Source organism: Eumetopias jubatus, unplaced genomic scaffold (genome assembly GCF_037043125.1).
Source record: "Eumetopias jubatus isolate StellerSeaLion01/CBP00866 unplaced genomic scaffold, mEumJub1_p1.0 scaffold_5, whole genome shotgun sequence".
Classification (NCBI taxonomy): Eukaryota; Metazoa; Chordata; class Mammalia; order Carnivora; family Otariidae; genus Eumetopias; species Eumetopias jubatus.
In genome coordinates, this window is record NW_028274811.1 from 42,220,405 (window position 1) to 42,247,197 (window position 26,793).

Sequence of the window (26,793 nt, forward strand, 5' to 3'; positions counted from 1 at the left end):
AACTTACAAAGAAAGACAAATAAAGTTAGCAGCAGATCTCTCCACAGAAACTTGGCAAGCCAGAAGAGAGTGGCAGGATATATTCAATATACTGAATGAGAAAAATATGCAGCCAAGAATACTCTATCCAGCAAGTCTGTCATTCAGAATAGAAGGAGAGAAAGAGTTTCCCAGGCAAACAAAACTAAACCAGCTCTACAAGAAATATTAAAGGGGGGCACCTGGGTGGCTCAGTAGGTTAAGCATCTGCCTTCGGCTCAGTCATGATCCCAGGGTCCTGGGATCGAGTCCCATATCAGGCTCCCTGCTCAGAGGGGAACCTGCTTCTCCCTCTGCCTCTACCCTTCCCCCTCCAAAAATAAATAAAAATTTAAAAAGAAGCAATATTAAAGGGGACTCAGTGGGAAAGAAAGACTAAAGCAAAAAGACTAGAAAGGAACAGAGAAAATCTTCAGAAACAACTACTTAACAAGTAATACACTAAATTCATACCTATCAAGAACCATTCTACATGTAAATGGATAAAAAACAAGACCCATCCATATGATGCCTACAGGAGACTAATTTTAGACCTAAAGACACCTGCAGATTGAAAGTGAGGGGATAAATGGAGAAGCATTTATCAACCTAACGGACACCAAAAGAAAGCCAGAGTAGCCATACTTATGTCAGACAAACTAGACATTAAACCAAAGACTGTAACAAGAGATGAAGAAGGGCACTGTATCATACTAAAGGGATCTGTTCTATCCAACAAGAAGATCTAACTATTGTAAATATTTAGGTGCCCAACTTGGGAGGACCCAAATACATAAAAGAGTTAATAACAAACAGAGGAACTCATTGATAATAATACAATAATAGTAGAGGACTTTACAATCAGAGAAAGACAAGTATCATATGATCTCACTGATATGAGGAATTCTTAATCTCAGGGAACAAACTGAGGGTTGCTGGAGTGGTGGTGGCGGGTGGGAGGGATGGGGTGGCTGGGTGATAGACATTGGGGAGGGTATGTGCTATGGTGAGCACTGTGAATTGTGCAAGACTGTTGAATCACAGATCTGTACCTCTGAAACAAATAATACATTATATGTTAAAAAAAAAAAAGTAGGAAGGGAAAAATGAAGGGCGGGGATCGGAGGGGGAGACGAACCATGAGAGACTATGCACTCAGAAAAAAACTGAGGGTTTTAGAGGGGAGGGGGCTGAGGGGATGGGCTAGCCCGGTGATGGGTATTAAGGAGGGCACGTATTGAATGGAGCACTGGGTGTTATACACAAACAAAGAATCATGGAACACTACATCACAAACTAATGATATAATGTATGGTGATTAACACAATATAATAAAATTAAATTTAAAAAAAATAGTAGAGAACCTTAACACCCCATTTACAGCAATGGATATATCATCTAAACAGAAAATCAACAAGGAAACAATGGCATTGAATGACACACTGGACCAGACGGACTTAACAGACATATTCGAAACATCTCATCCTAAAGCAGGAGAATACACATTCTTCTCAAGTGCACATGGGGCATTCTCCAGAATATTACATACTAGGTCACAAATCAGACCTCAACAAGTACAAAAAAACTGAGATTATACTGTGCACATTTTCTGACCACAATGCTATGAAACTTGAAGTCAATGACAAGAAAAAATGTGGAAAGACCACAAATACACAGAGGTTAAAGAACATCCTATGTTCTTTAAGAATGAATGGGTCAACCAGGAAATTAAAGAAGAAACTTTAAAAATAGATGGAAACAAATAGTAATGAAAACAGGAGAGTCTAAAACCTTTGGGAGGCAGCAAAAGCACTCATAAGAGGAAGTATATAGCAATACAGTCCTTCCTCAAGAAGCAAGAAAAATCTCAAATACACAACCTAACCTTACAAAAAGAACAAATGAAGCCTAAAGCCGGGAGAAGAAGGGAAATAATAAAGATTAGAGCATACATAAAAGATACAGAAACAAACAAAAACCAGAACAGATCAATGAAATCAGGAGCTGGTTCTCTGAAAGAATCAATATAATTGATAACCCCCTAGCCAGATTTACCAAAAAGAAAAGAGAAAGGTCCCAAATAGTTAAAATCATAAATGAAAGGGGAGAGATAACAACCAACACCACAGGAATACAATTACAAGAGAGTATTATGAAAAATTATATGCCAACAAATTAGGCAATCTGGAAGAAATGCATAAATTCCTAGAAACATATTAACTACCAAAACTAAAAATGGAAGAAACAGAAAACTTGAACAGACCAATAGCGAGCAAAGAAATTGAATCAGTAAACAAAAGTCTCCAAACAAACAAAACTCCAGGAACAGATGGCTTCCCAGGGGAATTCTACCAGACATTTAAAGAAGAGTTAATAACCTTAACCTTAGTTTTTGTCTGGTCCCAGGAATTTAGCTAGATAGCTACTAAATCATTCTGAACACCTGTGAACTCAACCAGAGAACTAAGAAAAGAATTGCTGCAACTCTACAAATAGAAAAGCAACCACTTTCTGCAAGAATGACAAGACAGAAAAACTCACCTCAAAAAAGAGAACAAGAGGCAGTACTGACTGTCAGGGACCTAATCAGTATGAATAGAAGTAAGATGTCAGAACTAAAGTTCAGAATAACAATTATAAAGATAGTAGCTGGGCTTGAAAAAAAGCATAGAAGACACTGGCGAATCCCTTTCTGGAGAAATAAAAGAACTAAAATCTAATCAAGTTGAAATCACAAAGGCTATTAATGAGATGCAATAAAAAATGGAGGCTCTAACTGCTGGGATGAGGCAGAAGAAAGAATTAGTGATCTAGAAGACCAAATGATGGAGGATAAAGAAGCTGAGAAAAAGAAATATAAACGGCCCCCTTCCACACGATCACGCTGAGCTAGTCCCCGGGCCTGGAATCAGGCCGCAACCTCAGCCGCGCCTGCCACCTGCTGCCTGCCACCGCCTCTGGACCATGGACCCCCGCAAAATGAGCAAGCTTCAGGCCTTCGTGAAAATGTGTAAGCAGGATCCAAGTGTTCTGCACACCAAGGAAATGCACTTCCTGTGGAAGTGGGTGGAGAGCATTGGGGGGTAAAATACCACCTGCCACTCATAAAACTAAATCAGAAGACAATATGAAGGAAGAAAAAACAGAGAGTAAGAAGGCGGAGGAAAACATAAAGACAGACGAACCATCAAGTGAGGAAAGTGATCTAGAAATTGACAATGAAGGTGTGATTGAACCAGATACTGATGCCCCTCAAGAAATGGGAGATGAAAATGTAGAGATAACCGAGGAAATGATGGATCAGGCAAATGATAAAAGAGTGGGTGCCATTGATGCCCTAAATGATGGTGAACTACCGAAAGCCACTGACTTGTTCACAGAAGCCATCAAACTGAATCCTCGCTTGGCCATTCTGTATGCCAAGAGAGCCAGTGTCTTCACCAAATTATAGAAGCCAAATGCTGCCATTCGAGACTGTGACAGAGCTATCGAAATAAATCCTGATTCAGCTCAGTGGCGAGGGAAAGCACACAGACTTCTGGACCATTGGGAAGAAGCAGCACATGATCTTGCCCTTGTTTGTAAACTGGATTACGATGAAGATGCTAGTGCAATGCTGAAAGAAGTTCAACCGATGGCCCAGAAAACTGCTGAACATCAGAGAAAGTATGAGCAAAAACATGAAGAGCGAGAGATCAAAGAAAGAATAGAAAGGGTTATGAAGGCTCGGGAAGAACATGAGAGAAGCCAGATGACAATCAGGAGCTCAGTATGGCTCTTTCCCAGGTGGCTTTCTGCGGGAATGCCTGGTAATTTTCCTCGAGGAATACCTGGAATGGCAGAGGGGATGCCTGGAAGGCAGGAATGCCTGGCCTCAATGAAATTCTTAGTGATCCAGAGGTTCTCGCAGTCATGCAGGATCCAGAAGTTATGGTGGCCTTCCCGGATGTGGCCCAGAACCCAGCGAATATGTCAAAATATCAGAGCAATCCAAAGGTTATGAATCTCATCAGTAAATTGTCAGCCAAATTTGGAGGTCAAGCATTATGCCCTTCTGACAAATAAAGCCCTTGCTGAAGGAAAAGCAACAATCACCTAATAGATGTCTCAATAATATAAACCAGTGTACCTCTGACCTTCTCATGAAGAAAGCTGGGGTGCTGTGAAGAGAATCCCTACCCCTCTACCCCACATGCAGCTGAAACATTCTATAGTGGTTTGCCATTAGGGTATTCATTCAGATGATGTTTTCCTACTAGGAATTACAAACTTTAAACACTTTTTAAACCTTAAAAATATTTAAAAACATATTAAAAGGGTGTGTTAGTCCCTACATTTTCCTTTACTAATCATTTCAGTTTTTTTCCTTTGGATTAATTGGGCAAGGAAGATACTTCAGTGTGGAAGATTTATTGCTCAGTTTGAGTGAAATAAAGGTTTATTAGTAGGAGGCAAATATAACATTTAAATAGATTTAAAAAATATAAACTACTGAATCACAAGGGGAGAATTCAAAACATAAGTGATACCATAAAGCAAAACAATATTAGAATAATTGTGATCCCAGAAGAAGAGGAAGGGGAGAGAGAGAGAAGGGCAGAAGGTATATTGGAGCAAATTACAGAGGAGAACTTCCCTAACCTGGGGAAGGAAACAGGCATCCAAGTCCAGGAGGCACAGAGAACCCCCCTCAAAATCAATAAAAATAGGTCAATAACCAATATATAATAGTAAAACTTACGAGTCTCAGAGACAAAGAGAAAATCCTTAAAGCAGTGTGGAACAAGAGGTCCATAACCTACAATGGTAGAAACATTAGACTGGCAGCAGACCTATCCACAGAGACCTGGCAGGCCAGAAAGGACTGGCATAATACATTCAGGGTGCTAAATAAGAAAAATATGCAGCCAAGAATACTTTATCCAGCAAGGATGTCATTCAAAATAGGAGAGATAAAAAGCTTCCAGGATAAAAAGAAACTAAAAGAATTTGTGATCACTAAACCAACGCTGCAAGAAATATTAAAGGGGATCCTTTAAGAGAAAAGAGAGCCCAAAAGTAACACAGACCAGGAAGGAATAGAGACAATTTACAGAAACAGTGACTTTCCAGGAAATACAATGGCACTAAATTCATATTTTTCAGTAGTTACTCTGAATGTAAATGGGTTAAATGCCCCAATCAAAAGACAAAGTATCAGATTAGATAAAGGAGCAAGACCCATCGATATGCTGAGGGGGGTGAAAAACCATTTACTATGCTAATGAACATCAAAAGAAAGCTGGGGTAGCAATCCTTATATCAGACAAATTAGATTTTAAACCAAAGACTGTAATAAGAGATGAGGAAGGACACTGTATCATAATTAAAGGGTCTATCCAAAAAGAAGATCTAACAATTTATGCCCCTACCATGGAAGCAGCCAATTATATAAACCAATTAATAACAAAATTAAAGAAACACATTGATAATAATGCAATACTAGTAAGGGACTTTAACACCCTACTCACTGCAATGGACAGATCATCTAAGCAGAAGATCAACAAGGAAACAAGGGCTTTGAATGACACAATGGACCAGATGGACTTCACAGATACATTCAGAGCACTCAATCCTAAAGTAACAGAATACACATTCTTCTCAAGTGCACATGGAACATTCTCCAGAATAGATCACATACTGGGTCACAAATCAGGTCTCAAGCAGTACCAAAGATTGGAATCATTCCCTGCAAATTTTCAGACCACAAAGCTTTGAAAGTGGAACTCAGTCACAAGGGGAAATTTGGAAAAAAAACTCAAATACATGGAGGCTAAAGAGCATCCTACTAAAGAATGAATGGGTCAACCAGGAAATTAAAAAAGAATTTAAAAAATTCATGGAAACAAATGAAAATGAAAACACAACTGTTCAAAACCTTTGAGATGTACCAAAGGAGGTCCTAAGAGAGAAGAATATAACAATACAAGCCTTTCTCAAGAAACAAGAAAGGTCTCAAATACATAAACTAAGCTTATACCTAAAGGAGCTGGAGAAAGAACAGAAAATAAAGCTTAAACCCAGCAGAAGAGAAATAATAAAGATTAGAGCAAAAATTAATGAAACAGAAACCAAAATAACAGTAGAACAGATCAACAAAACTAGAAACTGGTTCTTTGAAAGAATTAATAAGATCAATAAAGCCCTACCCAGACTTAGCAGAAAGAAAAGAGAAAGGACTCCAATAAACAAAATCATGAATGAAAGAGGAGAGGTCACAACCAACACCGAAGAAATACAATTTTAAGAACATAATATGAGCAAACTATATGCCAAAAATTGGGCACTCTGGAAGAAATGGATGTATTACTGGAAACTTATAAACTACCAAAACTGAAACAGGAAGAAATAGAAAACCTGAACCGACCTATAACCAGCAAGGAAATTGAAGCAGTAATCAAAAATCTCCCAACAAACAAGTGTCCAGGGCCATTTGGCTTCCCAGGGGAACTCTACCAAACATTTAAAGAAGAATTAATACCTATTCTTCTGAAGCTGTTTCAAAAAATAGAAATGGAAGGAAAACTTCCAAACTCGTTCTATAAGGCCAGCATTACCTTGATCCCAAAACCAAAGACCCCACCAAAAAGAAGAATTATAGACCAATAATCCCTGATGAACATGGATGCCAAAATTTTCACCAATATACTAGCTAATAGGACCCAAGAGTACATTAAAAAGATTATTCACCAGGACCAAGTAGGACTTATTCCTGGGCTGTAAGTGTGGTTCAACATCTGCAAATCAATCAATGTGATACACTACATTAATAAGAGAAAGGACAAGAACCATATAATCCTCTCAGTAGATGCAGAAAAAGCAATGGACAAAGTACTGTATCCTTTCTTGATTAGGACTCTTCACAGTGTAGGGACAGAGGGTACACACCTCAAATCATAAAAGCCATCTATAAAAAACCCACAGTGAATATCATTCTCAATGGGGAAAAACTGACAGCTTCTCCCCCTAAGGTCAGGAACATAGCAGGGATGTCCACTATCATCATGGTTGTTCAATACAGTACTGGAAGTCCTAGCCTCAGCTAGCCAATCAGACAACACAAAAAAATAAAAAGCATCAGAATCAGCAAAGAAGTCAAACTCTCACTCTTTGCAGATGACATGATACTCTATGTGGAAAACCCAAAAGACTCCACCCCAAAATTGCTAGAACTCACACAGGAATTCAGCAAAGTGGCAGGATATAAAATCAATGCAAAGAAATCAGCTGCATTTCTATACACTAAAAATGAGACAGAAGAAAGAGAAATTAAGGAATTGATCCCATTTACAATTGTACCCAAAACCATAAGATACCTAGGAATAAACCTAACCAAAGAGGCAAAGGATCTGTACTCAGAAAACTATAGAATACACATGAAAGAAATTGAGGAAGACACAAAGAAATGGAAAAACAGTCTATGTTCATGGACTGGAAGAACAAATATTGTGAAAATGTCTATGCTACCCAAAGCAATCTACACATTCAATACAATCCCTATCAAAATACCCATCAACTTTTTTTACAGAGCTGGAACAAATAATCATAAAATTTGTATGGAACCAAAAAAGACCCCGAATAGCCAGAGCAATGTTGAAAAAGAAAAGCAAAGCTGGTGGCATCACAATCCCGGGCTTCAAGCTCTATTACAAAGCTGTAACCATCAAGACAGTATGGTACTGGCACAAAAACAGACACACAGGTCAATGGAACAGAATAGAGAGCCCAGAAATGGGCCCTCAACTTCATGGTCAACCGATCTTGAACAAATTAGGAAAGAATATCCAATGGAAAAAAGTCTCTTCAACAAAGGGTGTTGGGAAAATTGGACAGCCACATGCAGAAGAATGAAACTGGACCATTTCCTTACACCATAAACAAAAATAGGCTCAAAATGGATGAAAGACTTAAATGTGAGACAGGAATCCATCAAAATCCTAGAGGAGAACACAGGCCTCAGCCACAGCAACTTCTTCCTAGACACATCTCCAAAGGCAAAGGAAACAAAGGTAAAAATGAACTACTGGGACTTACCAAGATAAAAAGCATTTGCAAAGGAAACAGTCCACAAAACCAAAAGACAACTGACAGAAGGGGAGAAGGCATTTGCAAATGTCTTATCAGATAAAGGGCTAGTATCCAAAATCTATAAAGAACTTATCAAACTCAACACCCAAAGAACAAATAATCCAATCAAGAAATGGGCAGAAGACATGAACAGACATTTCTCCAGAGACATATAAATGGCCAAGAGATCTATGGAAAAATGCTCAACATCCCTAGGCATTAGGGAAATACAAATCAAAACCATAATGAGATACGACCTCACACTGGTCAGCATGGCTAAAATTAACAATTCAGGAAATGACAGATGTTGGCAAGGATGCGGAGAAAGGGGAACCCTCCTACATCATTGGTGGGAATGCAAACTGGTGCAGCCACTCTGGAAAACAGTATGGAGGTTCCTCAAAAAGTTGAAAATAGAGCTACGTATGACCCAGCAATTACACTACTGTGTATTTACCCCAAAGATACAAATGTAGTGATCTGAAGGGGCACATGCACCCCAATATTTATAGCAGCAATGTCCACAATAGCCAAACTATGGAAAGAGCCCAGATATCCATAGACAAATGAATGGATAAAGAAGATGTAATATGTATGTGTATATATACACATACACATACACACACACACACACACACACACATACACACACACATAATGGAATACAATTCAGCCATCAAAAAATGAAATCTTGCCATTTGCAATGGCATGGATGGAACTAGAGGGTACTATGCTAAGCAAAACAAGTCAGAGGAAGACAATTATCATATGATCTCACGCATATATGGAACTTAAGAAACAAAACAGAGGATCATAGGGGAAGAGAGAAAAAAATAAAACAAGATGAAATCATAGAGGGAGACAAACCATAAGAGACTCTTAATCATAGGAAACAAATTGAGGGTTGCTGGAGGGCAGGGGGTGGGAGGATGGGGTAACAGGGTGGTGAACACTAAAGAGGGTCAGTGATATAATGAGCACTGGGTATTATCACTGACCTCTACCTCTGAAACTAATAATGCATTATATGTTAATTAACTGAATTTAAATTAAAAAAAAGAACACAGTAAGACTTGGATGGGGAAATTTTAATCATATTTCCCTCACCCTCTCCAAAGGGTAGAATAACTAACTGGATTTTGAGACAATGAATTTAGGAAGAAACTATTTGCCACGCTTAAAGTTTAAATGTGAAGAACTTCTGTATTCATCATTAAAGAAAAACTGACAAACCAAAAAAACAAAACAAAACAACAAAACCAAAATCAACATATAGAAATCTTGCATTTCCATACACCAATAATGAAGCAGAAGAGAAATCAAGGAATCGATCCCATTTACAATTACACCAAAAACCGTGAGATACCTAGGAATAAACCTAACCAAAGAGGTGATCTGTACTCTGAAACTATAGAACATTTATGAAAGAAATGGAAGAGGACACAAAGAAATGGAAAAACATTCTATGCCATTGACTGGAAGAACAGATGTTGTTAAAATGTCTATACTACCCAAAGCAATCCACACATTTTAGGCGATCCTTATCAAAATACCACCAACATTTTTCACAGACCTAGAACAAACAATCCTAAAATTTGTATAGAATTAAAAAAGACCCCAAATAGCCAGAGCAATGTTGAAAAAGAAAAGCAAAGCTGGTGGCATCACAATCCCGGGCCTCAAGCTCTATTACAAAGCTGTAGTGATCAAGACAGTATGGTACTGGCACAAAAACAGACACATAGATCAACAAAACAGAACAGAAAACCAGAAATGGACCCACAACTCTATGGTCAACTGACCTTCAACAAAGTAGGAAAGAATATCCAATAGGAAAAAGTCTCTTCAACAAATGGTATTGGGAAAACTGGACAGCCACATGCAAAATGAAATTGGACTTTATTATACCATACACAAAAATAAATTCAAAATAGATTCAAAAGCTAAATGTGAGACAGGAAACCATCAAAATCCTAGAGGAGAACAAAGGCAGCAACCACTTTGACCTCGACCACAGCAACTTCTTATTAGCTATGTCTCCAGAGGCAAGGGAAACAAAAGCAAAAATGAATTACTGGGACTTCATTAAGATAAAAAGCTTCTGCACAGCGAAGGAAACAATCAATGAAACTAAAAAAAAAACCTTAAAAAAAAAAAGGGTTAGTATCCAAAACCTATAAAGAACTTAACTCAACATCCAGTAAAACACATAATCCAGTAAAGAACTGGGCAGAAGACATGAACAGACATTTCTCCAAAGAAGACGTACAGACAACTAACAGACACATGAAAAGATGCTCAACATCACTCATCACAAGGGAAATACAAATCAATACTACAACAAGATACCACTTCACACCAGTCAGAATGGCTAAAATTAACAAGTCAGGAAACAAGAGATGTTGGCAAGGATGCAGAGGAAGGGAAACCCTCTCACACTACTGATGGGAATGCAAACTGGTGCAGCCACTCTGGAAAACAGTAGAGAGGTTCATCAAAAAGTTAAAAAGAGAACTACCCTACAATCCAGCAACTGGACTACAAGATATTTACCCAAAAGATACAAAAATACTGATTTTAAGGGACACATGTATCCCAATGTTTATAGCAGCATTATCAACAAGAGCCAAATTATGGAAAAAGCCCAAATGCCCACTGACAGATGAATGGATAAAGAAGTTGTGGTGTATGTACACACACACACACACACACACACACACACACACACACACACACACACACACACACAGGAATATTACTCAGCCATAAAAAAGAATGAAATCTCGCCATTTGCAATGATGTGGATGGAGCTAGAGTGTATTATGCTAAGCGAAACACGTCAGTCAGAGAAAGATAAATGTCATATGATTTTACCCATATGTGGAAACAGAACAGATGAACATAGGAAAAAAGAGAGAGAGGTAAACCATAAAACAGACTTTTGGGGCATGGCTCAATCAGTTAAGCATTGGATTCTTGGTTTCAGCTCAGGTCATGATCTCAGGGTCATGAGATCGAGCCCCACACTGGGCTCTGTGCTCAGTGCAGTCTGCTTATTTTCCCCCTCTCTCTCCCTCCCCCTCTGCTCCTTTCCCCGCACTCTCTCTTTTTCTCTATCCCTTAAATAAATAAATAAATAAATAAATAAATAAATAAATAAATAAATAAAATCTTAAAAACAAAAAACAAGACCTTTACCTATAGAGAACACACTGAGGGTCACTAGAAGGGAGATGGGCAGGGGGATGGGCTAAATGGGTGATGGTTATTAAGGAGAGCACTTGTTATGATGAGCACTGGATGTTTTATGTAAGTGATGAATCGCTAAATTCTACTCCTGAAACTAATATCCCAATATATGTTAACTAACTGGAATTTAAATAAAAACATGAAACAAAAAAGAAAGATCTAAAATCAGTGATGTAAGGTTCTACTTATGAAGCTCAAAAAAGAGTAAAACCAAAGAAAGAATGTATAAAATAATACAGAACAGAAATTAACAAAATAGAAAAAAGACAAACAGAAGAGAAAATTAATAAAGCCAAAATCTTTCTTTGAAAAAAAAAAAAAACAAAACTCCCAGTTACAATGAGAAAGGAAACACAAACTACCAAAATCAGAAATGAAAATGGGGTCCTCACTATAAATAATATAGACGTTAAAGGGACAATAAGACTGTATTTATGAAAACTTTATGCCAACCAATTTGCCAGATTAAATGAACAAATTCCATGAAAAATATCTTACTAAACTTGAAAGAAGATGAAACAGAAATTTTCAATAGCACTATTCAAAGAAATTGAATTCAGGAGGAGGGATCGAGATGGCAAAGTAGGAAGATCCTGAGCTTACTTCCTCCCATGGACATACCAACATCACCAACTACATACAAAACAACTATCTCTGAAGACAAACTGAAGACTACCAGAACAGATCTTATATAACTACAGATATAAAGCCACATCAAGATGGTGGGAGGGGCAGAGAAGTGATCTAGTCAGGGCCCAGAGCCTCTGCACAGTGATCTCCTGCAGGAGGGATAGCACGAACATACAGGCCCTCAAAGAGGAACAAGGGATCCAAGCCCCACATCTGGATCCCCAGTCAAGAAACATGCATGGTAAAAATGAGCCCCCATTACAAACGGCTGTGAAAACCAGTGGTGCTTATGTATGGAAGACCCAGAAGGCCGTAGGACACTTAAAGGGCAGGTGCATAATGTCACTTGCTCCAAGTTCCAGAGCAGAGGCTGCAGTTGGAAAAGCACTGGGCTTACACGGAAAGGAGATCCATTCACCAATTTTAGGACATGTGCCAGAGGGGCAGCGATCTGTTAGAACATTCTCCAAAGAGTATAGTGTTAACAGACACTTTTTTATTCATTTCCCTTCTCCCCAGCTGGCCCAGCCTGGCAGCAGCCATCTCTAACACTCTACCTACTGGGCTAGCACCAATCATCTGGCTGCAGCCTTCCTCTGCAGACCTCACCAGCCCAACTTGCCTGCCCCAGCCTGGCACCCCCCAAAGCTGTTCCCACCTGGCCACACCTGGACGTGGAGACGGCTGTACCAGAGTCCCAGCCTCCCCATTACCCCATCCCCGCCAAGCAACCTCCATCCCAGGGGAAAGAGCCGAACACTAGAGAGGACCTGCAACAGTCACAGCCGGACCTCACCACCAACCACACAGGAGGCCTATCCCATCCATACACATGCCCACCGCTGTTGCTCCAGGACTTCACAGCCAACTGCATGAGGGGCCAACCCTGCACATGAGCATGCTCACAGTAGTTATGGCCTGGACTCTCAGCCGGACAGGCACATCCACAGCCGACGTGGCTAGGCTTCACAGAAAGCTGCCCTGGGAACAGCCCTGCACACCAGTGAGTCTACACCAAGTGCAACCCAGCTACAACAGGAGGGTACCTGTAGTCCAAACAGGGGAGACCACTAGGGCACCTGGCTCAAGTAATGAGGGGTTGGGGGGTGGGGTTGCACAACTGGACCTGACAAGATACCTTCTGCATAAAGCCACTCCTTCAAAACCGGAAGGAAACCATCAACAAAATGAAATGCACCCTATCCACTAAATGAGAGAAGATATTTGCAACTGATAAAACAAATAAGGGGTTAATATCCAAAATATATAAAGAACTCATACAGAGGCACCTGGGTGGCTCAGTCGTTAAGCATCTGCCTTCGGCTCAGGTCATGATCCCAGGGTCCTGGGACAGAGCCCCGCAACAGGCTCCCTGCTCGGCGGGAAGCCTGCTTCTCCCTCTCCCTCTGCCCCTGTTTGTGTTCCCTCTCTCGCTGTGTCTCTGTCAAATAAATAAATTAAAAAAAAATCTTTAAAAAAAAAAAACTCATACAACTCTATCAAAAAAAAAATCCAGTTAAAAGTGGAGAACCTAAATAGACATTACTCCAAAGAATACATACAGATGGCGAACAGACACATGAAAAGATGTTCAACATCACTAATCTTCAGTGAAATTCAAATCAAAACTACAGTGAGATATCACCTCATACCTGTCAGAATGGTGAGTATGAAAGACAAGAAATAACAAGGTCAGCAAAGATATAGAAAAAAGGGAAAACTTGGGTTACTGTTGGTGGGAATGCAAAATGGTGCAGCTGCAATGGATAGTCTGGAGGTTCCCCCAAAAATTAAAAATAGAAATACCATACAATCCAGCAATTCCACAGCTGGGTATTACCGGAAAAAAACAAAAGCACTAACTAGAAAAAAAATTATGTATCCCCTTGTTCACTGCAACATTACTTACAACAGCAGAGATATGGAAACAACTTAAGGGTCTATCAACAGATGAATGGATAAAGAATATATGGTATAAAAATATACAATGGAATACTATTCAGCCATTTAAAAAAATGAAACCTTGCCATTTGGGACAACATGGATGGACCCAGAGGGTATTATGCTAAGTGAAGTAAGTCAGACAGAGAAAGACAACTATCAGATGATTTCACTTATACGGGGAGCCTAAAAACAAAACAAAACAAAACAGAAACAGACTCATAGATACAGACAATAATCTTGTGGTGCCACAGGGGAGATGGGCAAAATAAGGAAAGGAGATAAAAGGTACAAACTTCTCAGTTATAAAATAAGACGGGAATGCAATGTACACTATAGGAAATATAAGTGATAATAATGTAACAACTTCATATGGTGACAGATAGTAGCTAGACTTATAATGGTGATCACTTCCTAATGTACATAAATGTTGAATCACTATGTACACCTGAGAATAATATTGTATGACAACTGTACTTCAATTAAAAAAATGAATTCATGGGGCGCCTGGGTGGCTCAGCCATTAAGTTTCTGCCTTCGGCTCAGGTCATGATCCCGGGGTTCTCGGATCGAGCCCCGCATTAGTGGGAAGCCTGCTTCTCCCTCTCCCACTCCCCCTGCTTGTGTTCCTGCTCTCTCTCTCTGTCAAATAAATAAATAAAATCTTTAGAAAAAAATATGTAAAGCATTATCCTGAAGGAATACTTTAAAAAAAAAAATGAACTCATTATCAAAGAAAACTACAAGCCCAATGGTTTCCCTGGTGAATTCTATCAACATTCAAGGAAGGAAAAACAGTACTCATATACAAATTTTTTGGTTTTTTAGAAAGTAGAGAACACTTCTCAACACATTTTATGAGGTCAACATAAGCCTAACACCAAAACCTGACAACAAAACTACAAATAAACCATGAGGCTGAAAAATTTAAAACACACTTCAAAATAAATGTGAGACAACAAAAGCACATAAACACCTATAGGGTAGGACCAAAGTGTTACTCATATATGAGTTATCACAAGACTTCAAGGATGGTGCGACATTTGACAATGTGTCATTATAATCCACTACATTAACAGAAGAACATAGAGAAATTATGTGATCATCTCAATAAATAGCAAAGAAAAGCATGTGATATTCACCATTTAAAATTAAGACAAAAATTCTTGACAAACCAAAACTAGAAGAGAACTCTTTAAACTCATAAAGTATACCTACCAGAAAATTATAGTAAATATTAAACTTTATGGTAAAACCTTAGAAATAAACAGAATAATAAAGTAGAATTATACAAACTAATATGGGGAGACTCCAAAATATATTTCTGAATAAAAATATACTTCTGAATAAAAGAAGTTGCAGATATTTACAGTAGTTTATTTTTTTTTTAGATTTTATTTATTTATTTATTTGAGAGAAAGAATGAGAGAGAGAGAGCACATGAGAGGGGGGAGGGTCAGAGGGAGAAGCAGACTCCCTGCCGAGCAGGGAGCCCGATGCGGGACTCGATCCCGGGACTCCAGGATCATGACCTGAGCCAAAGGCAGTTGCTTAACCAACTGAGCCACCCAGGCGCCCTATTTATAGTAGTTTAAAAACACACATATTTCTACGATTTTCTGTAAGAATATACACAGGTATATAAATACATAGAAATAAGACTCGCAGAAAACACATCAGCCTGATAACTTCTGAGGAGACCAAGTGAGGACCAGGCCTGGAGTAAGTTCAAGTCACAGGGTGTGGTTAAAGGAGATTTTAGCCTTATCTTCCATGTTTTTATTTGTTACCAGGAGAATGTTGTTTTTTATGAACAGCTTAGGTAACTAAAAAGTAATTTTAATACCATAAATTTAAATTTAACATAGTACTAGAAGTCCTAGCCAAAGCAATTAGAAAAGAAACAAATAAAGACATCCACATTGAAAAAGAAGTAAAACTGTCACTATTTGCACATTACATGATATTATGTACAGATAATACATCTAGAAAACCCTAAAGACTCTACCAAAAAACTGTTGGAACTAATAAACAAAATCAGTAATGTTACAGGGTAAAAAATCAGTATATAAAATCTGTGGTTCTATACCCTAATGATGAACTATAAGAGAAATTAAGAAAACAATCTCCTTTACAACTGCATCAAAAAGAATAAAATACAGGGGCACCTGGGTAGCTCAGTCGGTTAAGTGTAGGACTCTTGATTTTGGCTCAGGTCATAATCTCTGGGTCATGAGATGGTGCACCACATTGGGCTCCACACTTGTGGTCATGGAGCCTACTTAAGATTCTCTCTCTAGACACACCCCCCCAAAAAGATTCTCTCTCCTTCCCTCCACCCCACCCCCACCTTCCCCAGTGGGGGGGGGGGGAGAATAAAATACATAGAAATAAATTTAACCCAGGAGGTGAAAGACCTGCACCCTGAAAACTGTAAGACATTAATGAAAGAAAGTGAAGAAGACACAAATAAATGGAAAGATATTCCATGTTCATGGACTAGCAGAACTAACCCTGTTAAAATGTCCATACTACTCAAAGCAATCCAAAGATTCAGTGCAACTCCTTTTGAAATTTCAATGGCATTTTTCACAGAACTAGAACAAGTAACCCTAAAATTCATATAGAACCACAAAAGACCCCAAACAGCCAAAGCAATCTTCACAAAGATGAGCAAATCTAGAGGGATCATCCTCCCTGATTTCAAAGTATATTATAAAGCTATAGTAACCAAATAGTATAGTGTTAGCTTATAAACAGACAGATAAATGGAAGAGAATACAGAGTCCAGAAATAAACCTATATTTACATGGTCAAATAATTTATGACAAAGGAGCCAAGAATATACAATGGGGAAAAGATGGTCTCTTAAACAAATAGTGGTGGAAAAAGTGGGCAGCCTTATGCAAAAGAATGAAACTGGCCTACTATCTTACACCATACACAAAAATGAACTCAAAATGGATTGAAGACTTGAATTTAAGGCCTAAAACCATGAAACAAACTCCTAGGTGATGAAGAAAATACAGGAGGTAAGCTCCTGGACATCAGTCTTCACAATAACTTTTATTTCATCTAACACCAAAAGCAAAGACAGCAAAAATAAAAATAAATAGTGGGACTACATCAAAGTAAAAAGCTTCTGCACAGCAAAGGAAACCATCACCAAAATGAAAAGGCAACCTATGGAATGGGAGAAAATATCTGTAAATCATATATCTGATAAGGGGTTAATATCCAAAATAGATAAAAGAAATCCTACAACTCAACAGAAAAAAAAAACAAAAACCACAATCCAATTTAAAAAATTGGCAGAAGACTCAAGTAGACATTTTTTCCAAAGAAGATATACATATGGCCAACAGACACATGAAAAGATGCTCAACATCACTAATATTCAGGAAAACTGAAATCAAAGCCACAATGAAATATCACCTCACACCTGTTAGAATGGCTATACTGAAAAAGACAAGAAATAACAAGTGCTGGCAAAAAATTAAAAATAGGGATGCCTGGGTGGCTCAGTCGGTTAAGCATCTGCCTTCAGCTCAGGTCATGATCCCAGGGTCCTGGGATGGAGTTCAGCAGTGGCGGTCCTTGCTCAGCAGGGAGTCTGCTTCTCCCTCTGCCTGTCACTCCCCCTGCTTGCGCACTCTCTTGCTCTCTCACTCTCTGACAAATAAATAAAATCTTTTAAAAAAATTAAAAATAGACCTACTATATGATCCAGGAATTCTACAGCTGGGTATTTATCCAAAGAAAATGAGAACACTTACTAGAAAAGATATATGCACCCCTATGTTCACTGCAGCACTATTTACAACAGGCATGACATGGAAACCACTGAAGTGTCCATCAGTGGATGAATGGATAAAGAAATCATGGTATGTATATATGCATACACATACACACACACAAATATAGACACATACAATGGAATATTACTTAGCCATTAAAAAGGAAACCTTGCCATTTGAGACAACAAAGATGAACCCTGAGGGTATCATGCTAAGGGAAAGAAGACAGAGAAAGGCAAATAACATATGATTTCATTTATATGTGGAATCTAAAAAACAAAACAAGCTCAGAGAACAGATTGATGGTTGCCAGAGGTTCCCAGGGGCTGCAGGGTAGGGGGTGGTTATAAGGTAAGTAAGATCTGGGGATGTAATGTACAATGTGGTGACTATAGGTAACAATACCGTCTATCTGAAAGTTCCTAAAAGAGTAGATCTTAAAAGTCCTCATCACAAGAAAAAAAAATGTAACTATGTATGGTGACCCATGTTAAATAGATTTATTGTGGTGATCATTCTGCAATATATACAAATATAGAATCATTATGTTGCACATGTAAAACTAACATAATGTTATAAGTCATTATACATCAATCAATAATAAATAGGGTCTAGGCAAAGTGGTCCCCTGTACTGGATGGACAACAAAGATGATCACATTACATGATAAAAATTTTAAAAACACTGGAAATATATACAAAAACATTTTTTTAAAAAGTATATTATTATAGGTAAATATTCTACTAGTTCTTTTTGGTTCCTTTTAAGTTTAGAGACCATAATATCACTTTCTTTGAATGCCATTTATTAGTACATCCTGGAACTGAATTGACCCCATTGAGCAAATCAGGTAAATCTGCAGGATGCCAATTTACCAAACACAACACCTGACTGCAGAGCCTCTAGAGTTTACCAATATCCTATATTATATTAGAGTGAAATAGAGACTTTGGCGGATATTCTTTCTCTCCTTGTATTCCTTTTTGGAATTGAACAAATTAGTCCTAAAGCCACCTGCCTTTACCTGAATTTTCACTAGGTCTCACCTGTTCTCTTTAGACTTTTGGTTAGGATTTCACCTTCACTCTCAGGCAAAGAAGCGGAGAGCAGTTTCCGGCCTGAGGAAATGGCACCAACACATTTAATTCTTAATAAACACTTAGTGATTTGAAGATAGTTGCAAGATTCTTGTAGTTTGCATCCACTGGAACTAAGCGGGGTCTAAACTTGTCCTAGGCGGGTGTGTGTGTAAATACACGAGCGAATGGAGAAAGTAAAGGGGAAGAGAGGGCTTCCCTCAGCTCTACGCACCTCTGATTCAGCCAGCTGGGGTTAAAAAGGAGCGGCACAGACGCCGCCGGCAACAGGCTCCAGGGGAGCACCAGGGCCCCGGAGCTCCGTACTGAAGGCGGAGAGCGAGGAGGGGCGGGACGGCGTGGCCTCCGCTCCTCCCCGGGCCGGGGCGGGCCCGAGACCGCGACCCACCTCTCCCGCGCTGTCCTCGTCACAGCGCCGCGGGACAGCCATGCCCGGCCGCCTGCTGCGGGGCCTGTGGCAGCGATGGCGCCGTTACAAGTACCGCTTCGTTCCTTGGATCGCGCTGAACCTAAACCGCAACCCGAGGTGAGAGGGCGAGACCGGCAGAGCAGGGCCGCCTTCTTTCAGCCCCACGACGCCACCCGAGCCGCTGGACCGGAGGCAAGAGGGCCCTAGGTGGGCGGAGCCTCCGGCGAGCGGAGCTTCGAGCGGACAGAGCTTCAGGCGGGCGGAGCTTCTGGCGGCCCGGGGGCCCGAGGCGGGCGGGCCCGCGGTGGTGGAACCCGAAGAGGGCGGGGCCCGAAGTGGGCGAGGCCGAGGCTGGTGGAGTCCGAGGAGAGCTGGGATACTGACGAGGGCGGGGAGCCTTAGGAGGGTGGGGCCTGTGGCCTAATCTCCCATGGTACCCCGCGCTGCCAGGCTTGCGAGGCGGGCGTTGCCCGCGGGCGGAGGCGCGTGTTCTCGTTTAGAGGTCTGTGGTGACCCGGGCTTCTGTCCCAGCAAAAGAGAAGAGGCTTTTGAAAAAGAACAAAGCTTTTACGGCGTGAGGGTGCGTGGTCTTCTCTCCGCTAAGGCATAGTTAGGAGCTTGAAATTCCTTAGAGAAGCCCAAACCGAGGTTTCTGTGGTGAAAGCAGCCCAGCTTGGCTGTGAGGATAGCAGCTTGGACTGACGCATAAAAACGAGCAAAATGCCACTAAAAGCACGTCGGCGGGTTGGGTTTAGAATAGTCCTTGCCTGAAGACAGGGATCTAGCTGCGTGGGTGGCCGGGGAGTCAGTGTCGTTGCCGGCTCTAGTAAGTGGCGTGCTAGTGATCTGGAAGAAGTTCACGTAATGCTCATTTAAATGGGCACACTAGCGCTACTGAAATCCAGTTAATAATCAGAGAGCTTTTCCAAAGTATCATTCGGCGGAAAAATGAATTCAGGGCCATCCTTACTATAGAATCGTGAGGCGGGAATTGCTTTCTTTTTGTTAAGAATTAAAAATAATACCATTTTGCAAATCAAAATGATACAGCCATTAAAGAAGTAGGTACTCCCTGGAGAGACTGTGACAGCGTGTATAATGTTAAATTTGTCTTTGAAATTAGACATCTATAAAAAGAGCCATTCCAGTATGAGGATTCTTACGTGATGTTCACATAATGGCTATGTATGTAGTGGAAAAATACTAGCTCTGTTTCAGCTCATGGCTCTCCCACTTAACAGCTTTAGGATGTTGGGCAAGCTCCCCAACATCTCCAAGCCTCAGTTTCCCTGTCTGCAAAAAGGAGATAGTGAATGTAAGGACCCAACAACATTTGGTACAGTTAGAGCTTTCACAAATGTTGGCTATTGTTAACTTGGGTAGGTATTGTCCAGAGTTAGGTCACTAGAACTACCCCCAAACAACTCTTTTCTGAACGTCTTAGTTTTACTGTATTCAAACACAGGAGAATAATCATCATTAAGGCCAGTGACTCAGAAGGCATGAAGCCTGGCTTTTGTCAGTTGAAGGGTAGTGAACAGAAACTTTTCCTGTTTTCAGGACCCTCCGATACGTTCCAGAGGAATCCAAAGACAAAGTTATCTCAGATGAAGATGTCCTAGGAACATTACTGAAAGTTTTCCAGGCTCTATTCATAAATGATTTCAATAAGCAATCAGATATTTTGACTATGCTTCCAGAAACTGTTAAATCAAAATATCACGACCTACTGTCAGTTCAACATCCAAGGGTGAAACCGCTTGAATACAGACATGAACAGCAAAATACCTTTAAACCAGAAGAAATTCTTTATAAGACATTGGGTTTCAGTGTTGCCCAAGCAACTAGCTCATTGATTTCTGCGGGAAAAGGCGTCTTCGTTACCAGAGGATTGGTACCAAAAGGCGCGGTTGTATCTATGTATCCTGGTAATGGCACAATTAGTGCTTTGCCAAGAGTTTCCTATTTATCGATTAATATAAGTTCAAGTAAATACATGGTCCTGTAATCCTTCGAGTAAGGGGTTGAATTGGAAACTCAGATTTCCACAGATTTTTAAATCCTGATTTGGAAATTAACCATAAATTATTTTATGTGTTAGAAAGCATCCTTGAGTATTTGTTGGAATAAATGCACTTTTCTTTTAAGGAAATTTTTGTAGCTAATGTTTAAATGTGGACTATAGTATGGCCTACTTTGATAAGATGAATTACTTAGTACTAGAGAATAAGTCATTTGGCTTACATAATTGGTAACTAAAGGTAAAAATTGTGTGAGTTAAAACAGGAAAGACAGAATTTAAACCCATAAATCACTGGATAAAGACCTTCCTGCCATTTCTACACTTTGAAAGTAAAGCAGCTTCTTTGCAAAAAGGCCATTGACTAGAATGTTCAGGAGAGTATGTTATTTGTTAAACTAAGATGATATTATTTGGTGTAGTACAAAATATGTGTGAATGTTTAAGTCAGACCTATGTTTTCAACAAGTCATTCTGCTATTTTCTAATTTTACATTCTTAAGCAAGAAAGTTGGTTTCCTCCTACACAACTAACCTAACTCTGTAAAGACTAAATAGAACAAGCCAGCAACAAATGAATACTAAAACAAATTTCATAAAATAGCATGCCTGGAACATAGGACAGGCCCAGCAAATATTTATTTTGTCCTTTAGTCCATTGCCAGTGAAAGGAGAAACAACCTGAATGTCAGACTCATTTATTCCCATTTTGTCTGCATTATTTTATCGGTTATTAACAAAATACATTTCTTAAAAGGCGTTTTAATAGATGTCAAATCACAGCCTACTTTAAGAAGCAAAACCAAACCAAAACAAAAAAACCCCACAACTTTGTAAAACTGAACCTCAAATGTGGTGTTCATATTTTAATTAACCAAGATGGTCACATTTTATTTTGCTGTGTGAACAAGTTGGTCCTCCACTCCATTTACTATTGAGCACTCTTCAAAGGAGGAAAGTAGCCAAAGAGAATGTGATAATCTAGACTGGAGGTGAAATATTAGAAAAAAGGTAGAGAAAACAGTTTCTTTCATGTTATATATATGTTCCAGAGAAAGGTCCTTATGATGTTTATGATTTTTACATGTTGCTGTGTCTTTATCTTATTGTATAATAGGTACAGTATATCAGAAGTATGAGCCAATCTTTTTCCAATCCGTTGGAAATCCATTTATTTTTAGATGCTTGGATGGGGTACTCATTGATGGAAATGACAAAGGAATATCAAAAGTTGTATACAGGTAAGTTAGTGCCCATGTTCAAATTTAATAGAGGACCACAGCAAAATGTTTATGACCACTAGCCTTTTTACTTTCAATAAAAATCTGTTTAAGCAGTTGCTAAGTAGCCATTCAGTTGCCCTCTTGACTACATAAAACTTTTTTAAGAAAAAAAAAAAAGAAAAAACTTTTTTAAGAGAAACTGGACTTGTCAGTTCTAGGGTTAATTTTGTACTTTTGGATTTTATTGTAAAATATAAAAGAATAATACCTTAGCTAATTCTTTCACTTGTTTCAGATCTTGCAATGGGAGGGATCGACTTGGTCCTTTCAAAATGAGTGATAGTACATGGCTAACATCAGAAATTTGTAATCCACTGGCTGTAGGACAGTATGTCAACAATTGTTCAAATGGTAAGTTGGCATCATGGGTCTGTGAGACAAGATATAAATACAGCAGTGGTAATTTTCCTCCTTTGCCCTATGACTGAGTGCCAGAGGCAGTTAAATTTAACATCTCAGCTATTCAAAGCCTATAAGTAAACTATAACATTGTGGGAGCAGATATCAAAGAACCTGGGGAAGTAATGATATACATTAAACGAATAACTTACTGTTTTTCTTCTGGTTTTGCAATAAATATAGGCAATTGATAACTGCTCTTCTGATCATTATTTTAGCATTTTTTAAATAGTTAACTTAGAAATCATTCTGTCAGTGCCTCGGTAGAGCCTTGTAGGTTAAACTAGACTGGTATCCCCTTTCTGTTGCTGTGTGCCTGAGTCACTTTCCTTCCCATAGGGCTTGGCTTTCCCAAAAGTTTAAATTTGATCTGGCTACATTTAGCATAGGTTTTGGTGTTAGGGAGTTGTGAACTTGAAACCTGACTCTTCTACTTAACCTTTAACCTTTCTGAGCCTCTATAAATAATAGGGGTGCCTGGGTGGCTCACTCCCTTGAGCATCCGACTCCTGATTTCAGCTCAGGTCATGATCTCAGGGTTGTGATATTGAGCCCCAAGTTGAGCCCCGAGTTGAGCCCCGAGTTGGGCTCTGAGCTAGGCAGGCAGTCTGCTTGAGATTCTCTCCCTCTGCCCCTCCCCCCACTCACACATGTGTGCTCTCTAAAATAAATTTTTCAAAAAGTAAATAATAAAATATATATATATATATAAAATCTAGTAATGCCTGGAACATAATAGTGATTATTTGAGCATGTTCTTCTAATTTAGAAAACTACACATCAAGTGACGTAATTCAGTACTGTTTTCCACGACCTTATAAAATGGCTGTTGCTAAAAATTATATACTTATTCCTAGACAGAGCAGCTAATGTCTGCTATCAGGAGTTTGATGTGCCTGCAGTTTTCCCTATAGAGCTGAAGCAATATCTTCCAAACATTGCATACAGCTGTGACAAACAAAGGTTCGTTTTTTTTCCTCTCTCCTGTCTTATGCTGTACTTAAAAAACACATATTTTCTAGGCTGTGTGAGTGGTTCAGTCAGTTACCGACTCTTGGTTTTGGCTCAGGTCATGATCTCAGGGTCCTGGGATCAAGCCCTGTGTGGGCTTCACTCAGCTGCTCAGCGAGGAGTCTGCTTGTCCCTCTCCCTCCCCCTCTGCTCCTCCCCCAGCTCATGGGCTTCTCTCTCTTTCTCAAATAAATAAATAAATAAACCTTTAAAAAAAAAAACCACAAAAACATTTTCCAATACATCAAAAACTAATGATGTAATGTATGGTGATTAACATAACAATAAAATTTTTAAAAAAACATTTTCCAGGAAAAAGCTATATAGAACTTGGGGTAATTTTTTTAGTGAAAAATTATGACAAATTTTGATTTTCATCATATCAGAATGTGTTAATGTAGGCTTATTTGAAATTTAAAATTTTCCATTAACCTAGCTCATTCTGCTTCTTGTTACCCATTTTTATTCTGTGTGTTACTTAAAAGAATCAACCTTAAAATTTTTTTCAAGTGATTCTGTTATTTTTCTAACAAAATCTTCAGATACATTTTTACTTTAATCATTTTAAGGATCATGTTCTTCATTTCACTTGAGAGTACCCAGTTGAACAAAAAAGCCAAATTACACTATTAGTTCTTTTGCCCATTTCACTATTAGATTTGGAAACTTAACAATGAAAAAAAGGTAAATATTCAGAAGATACATATTTGTAATGTAAGGTTTATTTTCTGTTCATTAAGTGGAAAGTCTACTGAAAGTATTCAAGTAACAATTTCTACATAAAAGTAATTCTGTAGAGTTCTTTATCATCAATGCTATAGTAAGATATAATCATTATGTTATGACAGTGAGCTGCCAGTTACTAGCAAACTTTATTTTGTATGGGCCCCATTAAATTGTCCTTTTAAGATGAATGAGATTTAAAACTTAGACTATTTTCTTAAAACTTAATAACTTCTCTGTCTCTATTCATGTGTGTTTGTGTAGCTAACAGTTTGGGTTTTTTAGCCATATACTCTGGAGTATAGTGTCATTACTGTTCAACAAGTATAGGAAACGTTAACTGAGTAGGAACATTGAAGGTTACATATGTCTTACAGTGTCCGTAAAAGTATTTTTTTAAATTCCAATTTTTTTTTTTTTTTTTGAGAGAGAGAGGATGGGGAGAGGGAGAAAGAGAATCATAAGCAGGCTCCATGCCCAGTGTGGAGCCCAACACGGGGTTCGAACTGACAACCCAGAGATTAAGACCTGAGCAGAAATCAAGGGTCAGACATTTAACTGACTTGAGCCACCTAGGTGCTCCAAAATTCCAATTAATTTTAAGTAATGTTTCCAGCTTTGCAGAATGCAAAGATACAAATTAATTTTAAAATGTTAAACTATAATAAATGTCATTTTTAAAATGCTTTTTGTCATACCAGTTTTGGGAGCCTGAACATAAAAACAACATATTCAGAACAACTAGTCAGTTGTATAAAGTTAACTTATTTGTGCTCTTTTTAAATGATATGGAATAGACATAATGTACTTTACCTTCATCAGGGAAAATAAATAAATAATTTTTTAAATAAATAATAAAATAACTCCATCAGGGATAAGAGCTATTTCCTCATGGAAGCCAAATAACTAGGACAGTAGTAAGAAATTTCAGTAAAATTATGTCTATAAAATCTATATTGGTTATATTAAAGTCTATAAAATCTATATTGGTTATATTAAAAAATGAGCTTGGATCTGTTAATACTTACACCTTTTGTATATTTTTCTTTTTGTTTTCAGCCCACTTCGATGTGTCATTCTTGTAGCACTCAGGGACATCAAACAAGGAGAAGAGCTTTTTTCAAACTACTATACAATTGTCAGCTAACTATGAACTAGAAATTAGGTTTTCTACTATTGAGTTCATTCTAAATGTTTTTTGTTCATCGTATCTGAGTTCTACCTATAGAACAAATATTTTGAGGCCTAATTGGAGTGGGAATTTTTTGTTTTTATTGATATCGTTTTTATGATAAAAGCTATTTGCTTCATTACAATTTCAAATTGTCATACAATTCCAATCTTAATTGGCTTTCCCCTAAATATACAGTAGCTTATTAAATTAAAACCTACCTGAACTTAACATTTCAAATGTTCTTTTATTTTGTATATCTCTGTGGTGGTTTATAAAATTCCAGCCAAGCCATCATCATTTCTTGCACTGTTGATTTGTACAAACTTCTGTAAAAACTGTATTTTTATGTAATAAACTAAAGCAAAAAATATATGTTGTGTTGTCATGAAGTGTGTGTGTGTGTGTGTGTGTGTGATTTAAGGATTGTTTCAGCTAGGTAAGGGGGAATTGGAATTTACTCTTACTTGAATATTCACACATATATACAAAGTTTAAAAGAGTGAGAGAGATGGTTTTAGCATGGAAATAGAAGATAGTGGTGGTGGGAGAGACATGGATTCCCATTCTCTTCTTTCAGTGGGGAGCGCTGACATTAGTGATGCTCCTGGCCTCTCTCTCCATCTGTTGGAGGAAGAGTGATTTCATGAGATTCTCTTTGGAGAAGAACTAGGCCCCCATGGCCCAGACCCCTCTAGTTCCTTCTCTGTGGGCTGTGCCCAGCCAATGACAGTGAGTCTATTCAGAGTGGAGTATTAGTGAGCTGACCTGGCCACAGCTCTGAAGTCACCTTTTCCAGAGAGTTTCACTCATAATACTTACTTTGATCTCCATCGACCTGACTACTGCATCTAATTCTCAGTTCCAAACTTGGATGGAGAGGAGGGTGTTATTTATTGGACCCCTCAAATCCTAACATGGAACCTGTATAACCAGATT

General features: G+C 38.7%; 1 protein-coding gene, 1 long non-coding RNA gene and 1 pseudogene across 3 annotated transcripts in view; 2 read left to right on the top strand and 1 right to left on the bottom strand.

Moving 5' to 3' along the window:
* Window positions 1–19,494, bottom strand: part of LOC148164344 (uncharacterized) — a 72,953-nt gene extending 53,459 nt beyond the window's left edge. The window contains exon 1 of the long non-coding RNA XR_015768167.1: window positions 19,053–19,494. This is a non-coding gene — a long non-coding RNA (uncharacterized LOC148164344). The remainder of the gene's footprint in view (window positions 1–19,052) is intronic.
* On the top strand, window positions 2,968–4,083 carry LOC114220988 (hsc70-interacting protein-like; annotated as a pseudogene).
* SETD9 (SET domain containing 9) lies at window positions 19,208–26,189 on the top strand. Of its 2 annotated transcripts, XM_028119107.2 has the most exons (6): window positions 19,208–19,364; window positions 20,808–21,175; window positions 22,385–22,508; window positions 22,786–22,901; window positions 23,807–23,912; window positions 25,743–26,189. In XM_028119107.2, the coding sequence occupies exons 1-6, from the start codon at window positions 19,267–19,269 to the stop codon at window positions 25,828–25,830; spliced, it is 900 nt and encodes a 299-aa protein (XP_027974908.1). In that variant the 5' UTR covers window positions 19,208–19,266; the 3' UTR covers window positions 25,831–26,189. The 2 variants fall into 2 exon arrangements, with proteins under 2 accessions (XP_027974908.1, XP_027974909.1); XM_028119108.2 differs by lacking the exon at window positions 23,807–23,912.
* The last annotated feature ends 604 nt before the right edge of the window (window positions 26,190–26,793 follow it).